The 16,141-nt window shown below is 42.9% G+C and overlaps 1 protein-coding gene across 5 annotated transcripts in view; it reads left to right on the plus strand.

The window, feature by feature from the left end:
- USP54 (ubiquitin specific peptidase 54) overlaps positions 1 to 16,141 on the plus strand; it is a 109,315-nt gene that overhangs the window by 65,352 nt on the left and 27,822 nt on the right. For all 5 annotated transcript variants that reach the window (XM_062624461.1, XM_062624464.1, XM_062624465.1 and 2 more), the window contains 5 exons: positions 1,614 to 1,727; positions 1,884 to 1,966; positions 4,419 to 4,524; positions 13,673 to 13,819; positions 15,239 to 15,388. In XM_062624461.1, the coding sequence (XP_062480445.1) occupies positions 1,614 to 1,727; positions 1,884 to 1,966; positions 4,419 to 4,524; positions 13,673 to 13,819; positions 15,239 to 15,388 (600 nt within the window). The remainder of the gene's footprint in view (positions 1 to 1,613; positions 1,728 to 1,883; positions 1,967 to 4,418; positions 4,525 to 13,672; positions 13,820 to 15,238; positions 15,389 to 16,141) is intronic.

A 16,141-nucleotide genomic window follows, 5' to 3' on the forward strand; every position in this document is an offset into this window, starting at 1 on the left:
AACCTCTACTAAGCAGGTTCCTGAAGAGGCCAGAGTCTGCTCTTTTGAAGTCCAGGGCAGTGAGCTTGCTGCACGCTCTTCTCACTGTCCTGAGGATCTCAAATTTGACCATCTTGTGATCGCTGCATCCAAGGCTGCCCTGGAGCATCACATTTCCAATGAACCCTTCCCTGCTGGTGAGCACGAGGTCAGGCATGGCACCTCTCCTTGTCGGCTCCCCTATTACTTGCAGAAGGAAGTTGTCTTCCACACAATCAAGGAACCTCCTGGATGGCTTGTGCTGGGCCCTACCATCATTCCAACAGATGTCAGGGTGGTTGAAGTCGCCCATGAGAACAAGGGCCTGTGTGTGTGAGGCTTTTCCTGTCTGTCTGTAGAGTGCTTCATCCGCAGGTTCTCCTTGTTCACGATCTCATGATTGAATTCCCTAGGTTTTCTCTTAGTTAACCTTTTCAGCCATAAAGGCAGAGATTTAATTTAAGTGGAAGAAGAGCTTAGACTCTAAGGTTCTAAGAAAATTGTGCAAGGACAGAGCAGGTTGCGTACAGACCTCATAGAAGCCTTCCAGTATCTGAAGGGGGGTTATAGGGATGCTGGGGAGCGACTCTTCCTTAGGGACTGTAGTGGTAGGACAAAGGGGTAACACATTCAAACTTAAACAGGGGAAGTTTAGATTGGGTATAAGGAGGAAGTTGTTTATGGTGAGGGATGTGAGGCGCTGGAATGGGTGGCCCAAGGAAGTTGTGAATGCTCCATCCCTGGTGTTATTGAAGGCTGTGTTAGACAGAGCCTTGGGTGACATGGTTTAGTGTGAGGTGTGCCTGTCTGTGGCAGGGGAGATGGAACTAGATTTTAGGATCCTTTCCAGCCCTAAGTATTCTGTGATTCTATTTTGCCTAATAATTTAATCTTGATCTGTTTATTGCAGGCCTATAAACGATCCAGGCAGCTCATAGTGATAGTGAAAGGTGTGCTGCTGGAAGAGGCAGCAGTAGACTTTTGTCACCCTCAGCTTAATGTTGGCAACAGTGGGAGGAGAGGAAGTCCTGGGACAAGAACTCATGGGAACTTGAAAACATATGGAGTTGTCTGAAATAGTATCTAGAAAATTTTATTTCATGCAGATTTTAGTCTGTCCATTCATTTATTAGTTCTACCCCTTTTTGATAGAATGTATTTTATTTGCCATATTTCAGAGTCCTTGGGGAATGTGGAAATTGATTCAGGTTACTTTGTGGTGATGAGTACAAGTTAGTGGCAATGCAGCGATTTTAAAATTGCAGACCTGTTCTTCCTGTTGTATTTGTCAAATCCATTGAGGGTTAAGAATTGGGTAGAATAAGCAGTAACAAATCTTCAGCTGTGCTAGGAAATAAAATAAATGGTTAACCTGATACAGCATTGCAAATCAGAAGCAGTAGCCATTTTCTTTTATATCAAAGATACACTAACTTATGTTGTGTAAGCACCATTGGAAAATTTGTAGGAACCTTCTATCTCCATAAATAATGCTTACAACATCATTACATCTGACATGCTTTTGTGATTTACATTTTAACTTTTGTTTACATTTGAAATGATCTAATGCTTTTTTTGCTTCTCTCTTTGGCTAGGAGAACCTGTTAATGCGAATTCACTTCCACATTGCAGATGAGACAAAGGAAGATATTTGCACTGCATCACATTGCGTTTCCCATCAGAAGTTTGCAATGACCTTGTTTGAACAGGTGAGGTAATGATAACGTGTTACAACAATCACAAGTTCTCGAGTTTCAAATTTTCATTTGTAAGACATGCATTGCCATGGTAAAAAAAAAATACAAGCAGAAGTGCTGCTGTGGAAATACCTGTTTAATCTTGTCAATGTATCACATTTTCTTTAGTGTGTTTGTACCAGCTGTGGTGCCACATCTGACCCACTACCTTTCATCCAGATGGTACACTATATTTCTACAACCTCACTCTGGTGAGTTGAAATTATTAAAAGGAAGAGAATGTGTGCGTGTGTCCCTTTTTTTTTTTTTCTTGTGGTGGTGTTTTTTGTTTGTTTATTTTTTAAACTGGTATTACATTTTGAGCTTTTCCTTCGCAAGATTAAATCTTCAGAACATGGTTTGATTAAAGTTGGTGGAGCTTTGATAACTGTGAGAAAGAACGTGAGGTTTTAGTGGAGCAGAAGATATCACTTTAGGCATGGATCAGTGTGTCTTCTTGTTTGTGATTCTGAATCTGACAGCTGTAGGGGCAAGGTCTCATGGTTTATGTTTTGAAAAACCTTAATATGTGAGCAGGTGAGTTAAGAAAGATAAAAAAAGAATTACTCTGCAAAGGACCTTTGTACATCTACTCCATTGTCCTGTTCAAAGCAGTGCTAACTTCAATTCTAGATGAAGCTGACTGGGGTTTTGTGCTGAGTTTGGAAAACGTTCAAGGATAGAAATTCCATGACTTCTCTGGGCTGCTTCTTCCAGTGCTTAATGACGTAGTGTGAATTTTTTTTTCCTTATATCCAATCAGAATTTCCCTTTCTGCATCTTTTACTTCTTGTCCTTTCTCTGTTCGCTTCTGCAAAGAGTCTGGCTTATGTTCAGCTTGTCCTTAAGCTTTCTGCAGTGTTGCTCCTCAGCTCTTCAGTGCCTAGCCAGTACTGCTGCACCAAGTGTGCTTCGTCTGAGGTGCAAGACTTTTTTTATTTTCCTTTAATGAATTTCATGAGATTCCTATCAGCTCATTCCTCCAATCTGTCAAGAACCTTCTGGATGGCAGCACTCCTTTTCTGTATATTGACTGCTCCATCCAGTTTGATGTCATCTGTAAACCTGATGTGGGTGTATTCTGATTCATCATCCAGGTTGTTAATGAAAATGTTAAATAGCATCAGCCCCAGTATTAACCCCTGAGGAACCACAACTCTTGACTGACTGCTGGTTATGTTTTGGTCCTCTGAGCCTGAAGGTCCAGCTGTATTCTACTCAGGCAGCCCACACCTCCCAGTTTGACCATAAGAATGCAGTACGTGATTGGAAAACTTCCTAGAGACCAAGTGATATTTACTGCTCTCACTTCCTCAGCAGAACCCATTGTTTTATGACAGGAGAAAATCATGTAGGTCAAGCGTATTTTGCCTTTGGTAAATCATTGCTGCCTGCTCTGATGTACTTTCTTGTCCTTCATATGCCTGGAGTTGATTTCGAAGGGGGTTTTGATCTGTCATCACCTCAGGTACTGTCACCAGCCTGTAGTTCCTCAAACCCTCTTTCTTGGATGGATATGTAGCTCCTGCTTTCTCTAGTTACGGGGGAACTCCCCTGGTCACCATAACCTTTCATTAAAGGAGATGGTCTAGGATGAAGCATCCCTGCCCATGGCATTGGGGTTGGAACTTAAGGTCCTTTCCAACCCTAACTATTCTATTGTGCACGGAGCAATAGCTCTAGCTGTAGTCTTCTTTTAGTAGATTGCTGCTCAGTTACAAGCTGCTTAAATCTGATTGAGGTAGGAGTCTGATTTGCTTTTGTCTTGAAATTTTAATTGGGTGAAAACTTCTCTTGTGTGAGATATGTATTTACAGAGCCCCCCAAAAACTGTCTTGAAAACTGCCAGTTACTCTTCTCATGCAGATCTGTTAAAAGCTACCATTTTACAAGTGTATCAGGAGTACTGTAAAGCATTCCCCCTTATGGCTGCTACCTGCTGTTCCATCGAACTGTAGTTTTCCTTTAGGTCATCAACAGACACTGGGTATTCAGAATATTATTTATTATAAAAGTATAAATAGTATGTTTTCTGGCCAGGAATAAAGTTGTGTAAATGGTATTCAGTATTTTATATTAAATATCTCAAATTTTAAGTCACAAGATATTTTAAAATCATCAATAAAAAGTAATATATTTACTTAAAGCATTTTAAGGTTGAGCATGCTTTGAGCCCTAATATTCTTGCATACTTACTGTCATCTTTCAACTTGGACAGTTGAAATTAGTTGACTATCGTGCTATTTTTGTCTATAGCTTTATTATTAAGGATGTGCTTTACTGTGCTACTTTACTAGGGTTGTGGTTACTGAAGGGAAGCATTATGAGGCAAATGCTTCATTTTGAAACCAAGTATTTATCCATATAAATAAAAAAGCCTGAAGTTGGCTTTTAAGATGTAAATTTTAAGCCGAACTACAAACTGTTTCTATTTTAAGTTACAGTTGTTTTCTTTATGCAGTATTGTCATGGAAGATGTAGTAAATCACACTGAATAATTATGTGATTTTTCTGTACTATAATATTAAATGTAAAAAAATGTTGCGTAGTTTTAAGGCTCTTTTAATAAAATTTAAGTGAAACATATACTTCTGTAATGTGGGTTTGTGCTTTTATTTTGTTATTAAACTTTTCTTTTCCCCTTGTGCTTTCTCTATACTGAAGCAATCAAGCTATATGTATGCTGGAGAGACGAGAGAAACCCACGCCAGATATGTTTGGAGAGCTACTACAGAATGCCAGCACAATGGGAGACCTACGAAATTGTCCAGTTAGTATCCTTAGTTTTCCTTGGTGGGGGGGGTGTGGGGAGGAGAAGGATACAAAAAGGACAGAAGAGGTTTAGTGTATTACACTGATGTGTACCTTTAATGTAAGCATTTTCAAGGTTCAGCTCATCATGATAAAGAGTTTTCTTGGTGTTTGAATTCACTACCTCTGTTGAGTGCTTCTTTGGCTAGATGAAGTAGTGAGAAGAGGAGTAGAAATACTGTGGAAACTAAAAATGAATGCTTCAGAGGGTTTTGGGTGGAAACTAAAAATGAATGCATCAGAGAGTTAGAAACAATGAAAAAAGGTGGTGAGGGGCAATAATTGGAAATGCTTATGTTCATCTCAAGGAATGGCCACAATCCATTCCTGTTCATGTCTGTTTCTGCTAGAAGTACTTACCATATGTTTGCTGTTCAGCTTCACTGAGAGTTGGTGAAGCCTCCAGCGGTAGGATTACATGAAGCTGCAATCACGCTGCTTTCATCCTATGATGAAATTTCTGGTATCTTACCTAATGAAATGGAATTGACAAAGAATTTGGAGGCTGTCTTTTTATAGGAAATGTCTGTAAGTTACCACGGTTTTGATTAGCTAAGCTTTTTAGAACAGTGCTTCCACACTTCACCCTGTTTCTTTAATGATTGTTTCTGTTGAGGCTAGTGTGCTTCATCTATAATAATAGCATGAGAAAGGATTAATTATGGTACAGTATTTTCAGTAGTACCTGCAGAACTTCAGTAGCACATACAGAACTTTTGCATCAGTTACTAATCATGTGTACGAAATTAGTAGTTTTGCTTAGATAAGCTTCCATCCAACTTCATTACTACCTCTTAGTTGGAATCATAGAATCATAGAATAATTAGGGTTGGAAAGGACCTTAAGATTATAAAGTTCCAACCCCCCTGCCATGGGAAGGGACACCTCACACTAAACCATATCACCCAAGTCCTCATCCAACCTGGACTTGAACACTGCCAGGGATGGAGCATTCATAACCTCCCTGGTCAACCTATTCCAGTGCCTCACCACCCTAACAGGAAAGAACTTCCTCCTTATATCCAATCTAAACTTTCCCTGTTTAAGTTTTAACCCGTTACCCCTTGTCCTGTCACTACAGTCCCTAATGAAAAGTCCCTCCCCAGCATCCCTATAGCCCCCTCTTCAGATACTGGAAGGCTGCTATGAGGTCTCCACACAGCCTTCTCTTCTCCAGGCTGACCAGCCCCAACCTTCTCAGCCTGTCTTCATACGGGAGCTGCTCCAGTCCCCTGATCATCCTTGTGGCCCTCCTCTGGACTTGTTCCAACAGTTCCATGTCCTTTTTATGTTGAGGACACCAGAACTGCACACAGTGCTCCAGGTGAGGTCTCACAAGAGCAGAGTAAAGGGGCAGGATCACCTCCTTGGACCTGCTGGTCATGCTCCTTTTGATGCAGCCCAGGATACGGTTGGCTATCTGGGCTGCAAGTGCACACTGCCAGCTCATGTCTGTTTTCTCATTGACCAACACCCCCAAGTCCTTCTCTGGAGGGTTGCTCTGAATCTCTTCTTTGCCCAACCTGTAGCTGTGCCTGGGATTGCACTGAACCTGGTGTAGGACCTTGCACTTGGCATGGTTAAACTTCATGAGGTTGGCATCAGCCCACCTCACAAGTGCGTCAGGGTCCCCCTGGATGGCATTCCTTCCCTCCAGCATATCAACGAAACACAAGACTGGTCCCAACACCAATCCGTGAGGGACACCACGACTCTTTGCGTGCGGCCATCCAGCCAGTTCTTCATCCACCGAATGGTCCTTCCATCAAATTAATGTCTCTCCAATTTAGAGACAAGGATGTCGTGTGGGACAGTGTCGAACTCTTTGCACAAGTCCAGGCAGATGACATCAACTGCTCTACCCCTGTCCATCAGTTCTGTAGCCCCATTATAGAAGGCCACCAGATTGGTCAGGCAGGATTTCCCCTTAGTGAAGCCATGCTGGCTGTCACCAAGCACCTTGTTGTTTTTCATGTGCCTTAGCATGCCTTCCAGGAGAATCTGCTCCAAGATTTTGCCAGGCACAGAGGTGAGACTGACTGGTCTGTAGTTCCCTGGGTCATCCATTTTCCCCTTCTTGAAAATGGGGGTTATATTTCCTTTTTTCCAGTCATCGGGAACTTCACCTGACTGCCATGATTTCTCAAACATGATGGCCAGCAGCTTAGCAACTTCATTCTCCAGCTCTTTCAAGACCTGCGGATGGATTTCATCAGGTCCCATGGACTTGTGTACATTCAGGTTCTTAAGATGGTCTCGAACCAGATCCTCTCCTACAGTGGGCTTAGGGTCTTCATTCTCACAGTCCCTGCGTCTGCCTTTGAAGCCTTGGATGGTGTGGTCAGAGCCTTTGCCAGTGAAGACTGAGGCAGAGAAGTCATTCAGAACCTCAGCCTTCTTCAAATCCAGGGTAGCCATTTCTCCTGATAGCTTCCAGAGGGGGCCTACGTTGTCCCTAGTCTGTCTTTAATTCACAGCGTACCTATAGAATCCCTTCCTGTTATCCTTAACATCCCTAGCCAAGTTTAATTCTAACTGGGCCTTAGCTTTCCTAACCTGGTCCCTGGCTTCCCGGACAACATCCCTGTGTTCTTCCCGTGCCGTCTGTCCTTGCTTCCACTTTTTATAAGCCTCTTTTTTCCCTTGAATTTTCCTCAGCAGCTCCTTATCCATCCAAGGAGGTCTCCTGGGCCTCCTGCTGCGCTTCCTTCTAGTTGGGATGCAACACTCCTGAGCTTGTAGCAGGTGACCCTTGAATATCAACCAAGAGTCTTGGGCTCCCCTGCCCTCTAGGGCTATATCCCATGGAACCTCTACTAAGCAGGTTCCTGAAGAGGCCAGAGTCTGCTCTTTTGAAGTCCAGGGCAGTGAGCTTGCTGCACGCTCTTCTCACTGTCCTGAGGATCTCAAATTTGACCATCTTGTGATCGCTGCATCCAAGGCTGCCCTGGAGCATCACATTTCCAATGAATCCTTCCCTGCTGGTGAGCACGAGGTCAGGCATGGCACCTCTCCTTGTCGGCTCCCCTATTACTTGCAGAAGGAAGTTGTCTTCCACACAATCAAGGAACCTCCTGGATGGCTTGTGCTGGGCCCTACCATCATTCCAACAGATGTCAGGGTGGTTGAAGTCGCCCATGAGAACAAGGGCCTGTGTGTGTGAGGCTTTTCCTGTCTGTCTGTAGAGTGCTTCATCCGCAGGTTCTCCTTGATCAGGTGGTCTGTAACAGATCCCCACAGTAATGTCTTCTGCAGCGATTTTCCCTTTAACCCTGACCCACAAACTCTCTGTTAACTGCTCGCCTCTCCCCAGACAGAGTTCCATACTCTCCAGCCTATCCCTGACATAAAGGGCAACTCCCCCTCCCCGTCTGCTGGGCCTGTCTTTTCTAAAGAGCCTGTAACCTTCCATTCCAACACTCCAGTCATAGGAGCCATCCCACCATGTTTCTGTGATTCCTATTATATCATACCCCTGTAGATGTGCACACATCTGTCATTCCTCTTGTTTGTTCCCCATGCTGCGGGCATTTGTATCGAGGCATCTGAGTCAAGCTCCAGCTGAAGCCGGCTCATTGGCTGGAGCGGCTGGGATATCTCTACATTGCTACAGGCATTTATTATAGGTTCTGGTAACTGACTGGGTGTGTTGGGATGGAATGATGCTCCCCTCCCCCAACACATCTAGTTTAAAGCCTCCTTGACCAGTCTGGCATGACTCCTACCAAAACTGCTCTTTCACTAAGACCAGCTCCACCAGCCCCCACTAGACCTGGCCTACAAACTTGGGTCCCATTTTCTTAATACCCCAACCCCTGACTATGGCACAACTGTTCTAACCAGTTATTAACCTGGCTAATCCTCCTACCTTTTTTTAGGTCCTCCCCTGTATCCTGGAGAATTGACAAAAAGACTGTCTGAGCTCCAGAGCCCCATACCACCTCTTCCAGGGCTCTGTAGTCCTTCTTTATGTTCCCCAGGCTACTACTGTCTATATCCCAAGCACCCATATGTATCACCAGCAGTGAGTAGAATAAATTGATCTGTTGGCCATACTACTAAACCTGCAGCTTACAGCCAAAATGTTGATCAGAGTGAAAGGAAAGAGAAAAGGACTGCTGCTTCCCACTGCCAGAGAGTATCCTGACAGTGAAAAGCTTATAGCCTACACAGTATATCTGCAAGAGTTGTGCCAAAGGCAGGAATTATCACAGAAAGTCTGAGGGAGTATTGGCTTGTTTTTCAGTGAGGAGTGTGGGAGAAACTGACCAGAATTTGTAGGCTAAGCTGTGAGTGATGACTGGCATTTAACCACTTAAAACCAATTACCGCATATGTCCAGTTCATTGTCACAGGCTGTTATTCTTAAAGATGTTCCATTCTGCTATGCAGTAAAAATCTTGACAAAATTCAGCTGAATCAAGTCTGTAAAAGCTTCATGTAAATACTTCTTTTTTCTTTAAATTGTAAGGGCTCAGTTTCAAAAAGAGGAGTTTGGTATCTTGTTCTGCCTTTTGAGTATGTCCAGATCCAGGGCTGCAGATAAGTATGCAAGAAGAGAGCAATCTGGACAGCCATAAATCCATGGGTCCAGATGGGATGCACCCGTGGGTGCTGAGGGAACTGGCGGAAGTCATTGCTAGACCACTCTCCATCATCTTTACCAGGTCTTGGGAAATGGGAGAGGTGTCTGAGAACTGAAGGAAAGCAAATGTCACTCCAGTCTTCAAAAGGCAAGGAGGACCCGGGTAACTATAGACCAGTCAGCCTCACCTCCATCCCTGGGAAAGTGATGGAACACCTTATCCTTGGTGCCATCTTAAGGCATATCAAGGATTAAGAAGGTTATCAGGGGCAGTCAACGTGGCTTCACCAAGGGGAAATCATGCTTGACCAATCTCTTAGCCTTTTATGAGGAAATAACACGGTGGATGGATGATGGCAGAGAGTTGGGCAGGGAATAACTTGATGAAATATAACAAGGGAAAGTGTAGAGTCCTGCATCTGGGCAGGAACAACCCCAGGTTCCAGTATAGGTTGGGAAACGACCTGTTAGAGAGCAGTGTAGGGGAGAGGGACCTCGGGGTCCTAGTGGACGACAGGATGACCATGAGCCAACACTGTGCCCTTGTGGCCAAGAAGGCCAGTGGCATCCTGGGGTGTATTAGAAGGGGGGTGGTTAGTAGGTTGAGAGAGGTCCTCCTTCCCCTCTACTCTGCCCTGGTGAGACCCCATCTGGAATATTGTGTCCAGTTCTGGGCCCCTCAGTTCAAGAAGGACAGGGACCTGCTGGAGAGAGTCCAGTGTAGGGCAACTAAGATGATTAAGGGAGTGGAGCATCTCCCTTATGAGGAAAGACTGAGGGAGCTGGGTCTCTATCGTTTGGAGGAGACTGAGGGGTGACCTTATTAGTGTATATAAATATATAAAGGGGGAGTGTCACGAGGATGGAGCCAGGCTCTGCTCAGTGGCAGAAAATGATAGGACAAGGGGTAATGGGTACAAACTGGAACACAAGAGGTTCCACTTAAACTTGAGAAGAAACTTCTTCTCAGTGAGGGTGATGGAACACTGGAACAGGCTGCCCAGGGAGGTTGTGGAGTCTCCTTCCCTGGAGACGTTCAAAACCCGCCTGGACACATTCCTGTGTAACATTATCTACGTGTTCCTGCTCCGGCAGGGGGATTGGACTAGATGATCTTTTGAGGTCCCTTCCAATCTCTAGCATACTGTGATATCATCACACTTTTTCACATATTGATTAATAGGTAGGGTGGGAAACAGATGCATAATTGCTGCTTCATGTAATGCTAATGTTAGATGCCTCACCAGTCCTCAGTGAAGCACTGCAGGCTCTAACAGGAATGGTTTGTGTACATGTTCCCTGGGGGCAGTGTATTTCCATTTTATCCCCCCACGTTCTGTAATGTGTAATTCTGAAACTTTCACTCTTAGTCTCCATCAAAACATTATTTTGGTTTTTGGAATATTGACAAATAGTGGCTCATCTGAGTACAAGAAATGAAGGTATTGTATTGTTGTCTAAAAGATTCGTACACGTCCAGCTATTTAGTAACTGAGGTGTGGGAAATTTAATAGACATTCTTTGTCAGGTGGAACTGCTATTTAACTCTGAAATAATCAGTGGGATAAAATTGCTTACTACTTGCTGCCCCTTTCTTTTTCTATTTGGGAAATTTTTCTTTTGAGGCTTAGCTAAGGATAGCCTGAAAGTCACGCAAGGGAAACTTTTATCAGGATACCATATTCCTCCTTTCTTGCAGAAAATGATGATGTTAGTTAGCTGAAGGAAAGAAGACAATTTAAGAGTGAGATAGGTTTGTTGTAGTAATCCACAGGAATGCTTGTACTTTGAATGACCCTTGCAAAACGCGTGTGAATATAGACACCTCAATATTAAAGCCTCATAATCTACATTTAAACATGTCGTGGTTTAAGCCCAGCCTGTCACTCAGAAACCACGCAGCTGTTTGCTCACTCCCCCTTCTTCCTCCCCTCTGCTCCCAAAGGGATGGGGAGGAGAATCGAAAGAATGAAACTCCTATGGGTTGAGATAAGAACAGTAACTAAGGTATAACACAAACCACTGCTGCTACCACCAATAATAATAATGATAAGGGAGGTAACAAGGGAAGAGAATACAACCGCTCACCACCTGCCGACCGATAGCCAGCCCGACTGAGCAGTGATCTAACCCATCCAGGTAACTGGCCCCAGTTTATATAGCAGGCATGACGTGCTGTGGTATGGAATACCTCTTTGGTTGGTTTGGGTCAGGTGTCCTGTCTCTGCTTCCTCCCGACTTCCCCTCCTCCGTGGCAAAGCGTGAGATTTGGAAAGTCACAGTATCACAGTATGATGGAGATTGGAAGGGACCTCAAAAGATCATCTAGTCCAATCCCCCTGCCAGAGCAGGAACACCTAGATAACGTTACACAGGAATGTGTCCAGGCGGGCTTTGAATGTCTCCAGGGAAGGAGACTCCACAACCTCCCTGGGGCCTGTTCCAGTGTTCCGTCACCCTCACTGAGAAGAAGTTCCTTCTCAAGTTTAAGTGGAACCTCTTGTGTTCCAGTTTGCACCCATTACCCCTTGTCCTATCATTGTTTGCCACTGAGTAGACTGACATTCCCCCTTTATATATTTATAGACACTAATAAGGTCACCCCTCAGTCTCCTCTTCTCTAAACTATAGAGACCCAGCTCCCTCAGTCTTTCCTCATAAGGGAGTGGACTCTCTCCAGCAGCTCCCTGTCCTTCTTGAACTGAGGGGCCCAGAACTGGACACAATATTCCAGATGGGGTCTCACCAGGGCAGAGTAGAGGGGAAGGAGGCCCTCTCTCTACCTACTAACCACCGCCCTTCTAATACACCCCAGGATGCCATTGGCCTTCTTAGCCACAAGGGCACAGTGTTGGCTCATGGTCATCCTGTTGTCCACTAGGACCCCCAGGTCCCTCTCCCCTACACTGCTCTCTAGCAGGTCGTTCCCCAACCTATACTGGAACCTGGGGTTGTTCCTGCCCAGATGCAGGACTCTGCACTTTCCCTTGTTATATTTCATCCCGTTATTCCCTGCCCAACTCTCCAGCCTGTCCAGGTCTCGCTGGATGGCAGCACAGCCTTCTGGCGTGTCAGCCACTCCTCCCAGCTTAGTGTCATCAGCAAACTTGCTGATAGTACACTCAATTCCCTCATCTAAATCACTGATGAATATATTAAATAATACCGGTCCCAGTACTGACCCTTGAGGCACTCCACTAGTTACAGGCCTCCAACTAGACTCAGCCCCATAGACTACAACTCTCTGGCTTCTCTCCTTCAGCCAGTTCGCAGTCCACCTCACTACCTGGTCATCCAGTCCACACTTCCTCAATTTAGCCATGAGGATGCTGTGGGAGACTGTGTCAAAGGCTTTGCTGAAGTCCTTGGTCATTACTAAGCAGTAACTGAAAACATCAGTATTATCAGTGCTGTTCGCAGGCTGAAAGTCAAAATCACAGCACCAGCTACTAAGAAGGAGAAAAATGACTGCTACTGCTGAACCCAGGACAAAATATCATCGTCCTCTGCCTGTAAAAAATATCTGTCTTTCAGTGCCTTGTTGTTAAGCTCATTTCTTTCTGTTTCTGTCTGATAATTGGGACTGAAATTCTGGATAATTTTCTAGACTGCTGTGGGGAAGAAATGCTTTATGATCTCTTCCCTGATTGTGGTGTCAGAAATTATACTCAGTTGTGAAACTGGTCTCTCTGTAGAGATGAGAAACTGTTCTCAGTATGAAAATGTTTTGGTTGCTTTGGGTTTTGGGGTTTGTTTGTTGGTTTGGTTGGTTTGTTTGTTTTTTTTCCTGGAATTTTGCAGAGGTACCTTTGTGACCTGCCACAGGGCAAAAATGAGCGTTGCAGAGACTTCGACACAGATGTTGTCTTGTCCCACCATGTCCCATCCCTGTTGTCATCCCTGCCACCCTAAAACAAGATAAAACACTTTTTACTAAAGTTAAGTGATAGTTATTAGTTCAGATAGCACTCTTTTTTCATGATGAACAATGCCATGCAGATCTTCCATCTGCTCTCACATTTATATGAATATGGGTTTAACTATTCTAATGAGTGCCTTGTAAAACAGCAGCCAATTATTACGGCAAAGCAGAACCTGAATGTTTTTTTGACACTGTTGTAGAAAGCATCAATCTCTGTAAATACAGTTTTTAATCTGAGATTCTGATCCAAAGAAAGTGAGCTTTCCCTCCAATTCCTAAGAATTTTTGGACTCTTTCATGTATGCTGGCTTATCTCTTTTTACAGAAGCCTGCTTGCACTATGCCTTTTAATCATTATTAGCAGTATGAAAAGAATCAACAATGTTTACTTTAAAACTTGAAAATCCAAGATAGTCTTGCTAATGCTCCTCATCTGTGACATAAGAAACTCGTTATCTTGACACTGAGTGTATTATCCGCTTTGTTTCACCACCACCTCTGTGGAAGCTGTACTTTTGAAACTTACTTGTTAGTGCCTTGCCCTAACATGATAATAATAGGAGGATTATATTCAATGCTTTGTTTTATTAAAATCCTCAGAGTAACTGCGGGGAAAAGATCCGTATTCGTCGTGTGCTGATGAACTCTCCACAGATCATCACCATTGGCTTAGTCTGGGACTCTGACCACTCTGACCTGGCTGAAGATGTGATTCACAGTTTGGGCACTTGCCTTAAACTGGGAGATGTGAGTGTTTTTGTATTTTGACACTGCTTACAGACACAGTTTTTCTCACAGTAGTCTATAGTAGCAGATTGAGAAAAGTAAAATGTCACCGCCTTTACCTTTTCATTGTCTATAGATAGGGGAGTAGAGAGCAGTTTGAAAGATCTGACCTGTTTCTCAGTGCATTACAACCTTCTGAAAATACTAGTGTATTTGCATATTTCTTGAATTTCTGAACTTGCTGAAAATTAAAAATTACTCCACAAAACAAAGCTTGTCTGAATGAAAAAAAAAAAAATCAAGTGTAAGGAAACTTTACTGGGGTTTGTGCTATTTCTATGAAAATACATATGTAAGCCTTCATTTGAATAACAGGAGTTTGTTTCTGTTTCTTTTGAAAGATTGGGGCTGTCTGGGTTTGTTGGTAGTTTCAGTCGTCTGGTATGGTTTTTTGGTTTTTTTTTGTGTGCTTCTTTAAATCCTTTTCATTGAAGTATGTGGTCATAACACTTAAGAGCTATTTATAACTGAGCAATCTGAGAGATGGTGGCTGGCACTGTGTGATTGAAAGATAGATTAAATTGAGAGTGTTTAGTATCTGGAGGTTTGTGCCCTAAGGATTCACTTATTCTACATTAGCTGATGCTTTAGAGCTGAACTATTGGTATAACAAATTGTATCTGTGTCTCACTGTACTGTTGAGCTATTACATTAAAATAATTAAATATATCTACCCACACATACATTTAAAAAATGCATTGCCAATGCACAGTGTACCAAAATCAGTGCAAGTTAACGGAAATGTGGTTATGAAACAGTGTGGTCCTTGCACAGTAAAGCAGTAACGCACTAGAAAATGAGTCCTATGCATTTTTAAATAAAACACGGTCAACTAAATAGAAAACAGTTTTTCTCTGTGCGCTGACTTCTTTTGACCTACAAATGTATGCAGTTTATCTTTTATGTGGTGGTGTTATGAATTTGTCTTAGCTTAAGTCAGAATAAATGTCGGCTATTCACTGTCAGAAAAGCTTTGTTTCTACAAAACAAAGAGGAATGAGTGTTTTAACAATATTTGATATAATCAGGTGGCATGACACAGAGAATACAGATTTTCAGAATAGAATGCTACCCCAGATACCAAAAAGGTATTCTATTATTGTTGTAGATGTCTTCCTTAAAGTGCAGCCACAGTCTCCCAGACTAACTTGAATCTTGAGAATCTCTTGAGTTGATAGGCATCTATTCCTAATCTGTGTCACTGAGCTTGCTTAAACATTGGTTAATTACTTAAGTATTTATTGCCTTATTTTTCTGATCATTAAAGTAAAAACCTGGCACCTCTCTGTAGTACTTGGAGGTCTTCAAACATAACAGTATGTAAAATTCTGGGCATTTTATTAATTTCTTCTTTCATTTTTATTAACTCCCTTCTTGAAGCTCTTCTTCAGAGTAACTGATGACAGAGCAAAACACTCGGAGCTGTATTTGGTGGGAATGATCTGTTACTATGGAAAACACTATTCTACATTCTTCTTCCAAACTAAAATCCGCAAGTGGATGTACTTTGATGATGCTCATGTCAAAGAGGTGAGAAATTAACGTTTAGAATAAGCTACTTGTGTGTATATCCATACTGTTTTCTACAGATTTCAAGGAAATTTGGATGTTTTTCCACCAAGATCCTGAACTCTGTTGCACCTTTTTCTGAGCAAAGTAAAACATTCTCAAAAAAGAATATCAGTAGTCTCAGAAGCCCTATTCTTAGTTGTGTTGTGTTGGCTACCTGTCTTGCTTTTATGCTGTTTTTTGAAATCCTACAGTTTGCTTGAGCACACAGCTAGCATACATCTCTCCCTTGCTGACAAGCAGTATAGCTATTTGGTGCCTGCTTTTTGGGTTCTTTGTTGAAGTATCTTGATGCCAGTCTTCCCTAGTGGTTGCTGCCAACAACAATTTTTCTGCTTCTGTTAGTGCTTTTTTGTCCCCTTTTCACTAAGCATGAGGCCCTTGGCATTAAAGATACCAGTGCTGGAATCTCAGCACACTGTTATTACATCCCATTAGTTTGTTTGACATTATTTCACACCACTGCCCTTTTTTTCCTTCAAGTCATGGAAGCATAAAGATGAGAGAGGAAAATTTTCTCCTGTAGTCATGCCAAGCTCAGTCTCAAAGGAAAAACTCTAATCCTTGCATTTGTTCAGTCACATTTCTCTGCAGCAAAACAAAGATAGGTGGCACAGTGCTTTAGCAGAATACTCATGCATGGTGTAAATCTGTTGGAATACATATTCAGTGTGTTAGGTGAAATATGTATTAGTGCGTTTGGAATGCTTTTGA

This window comes from Pezoporus occidentalis, unplaced genomic scaffold (genome assembly GCF_034315485.1).
Source record: "Pezoporus occidentalis ecotype Australia unplaced genomic scaffold, CSIRO_AGI_Poc_V1 ctg268, whole genome shotgun sequence".
Lineage (NCBI taxonomy): Eukaryota > Metazoa > Chordata > Aves > Psittaciformes > Psittacidae > Pezoporus > Pezoporus occidentalis.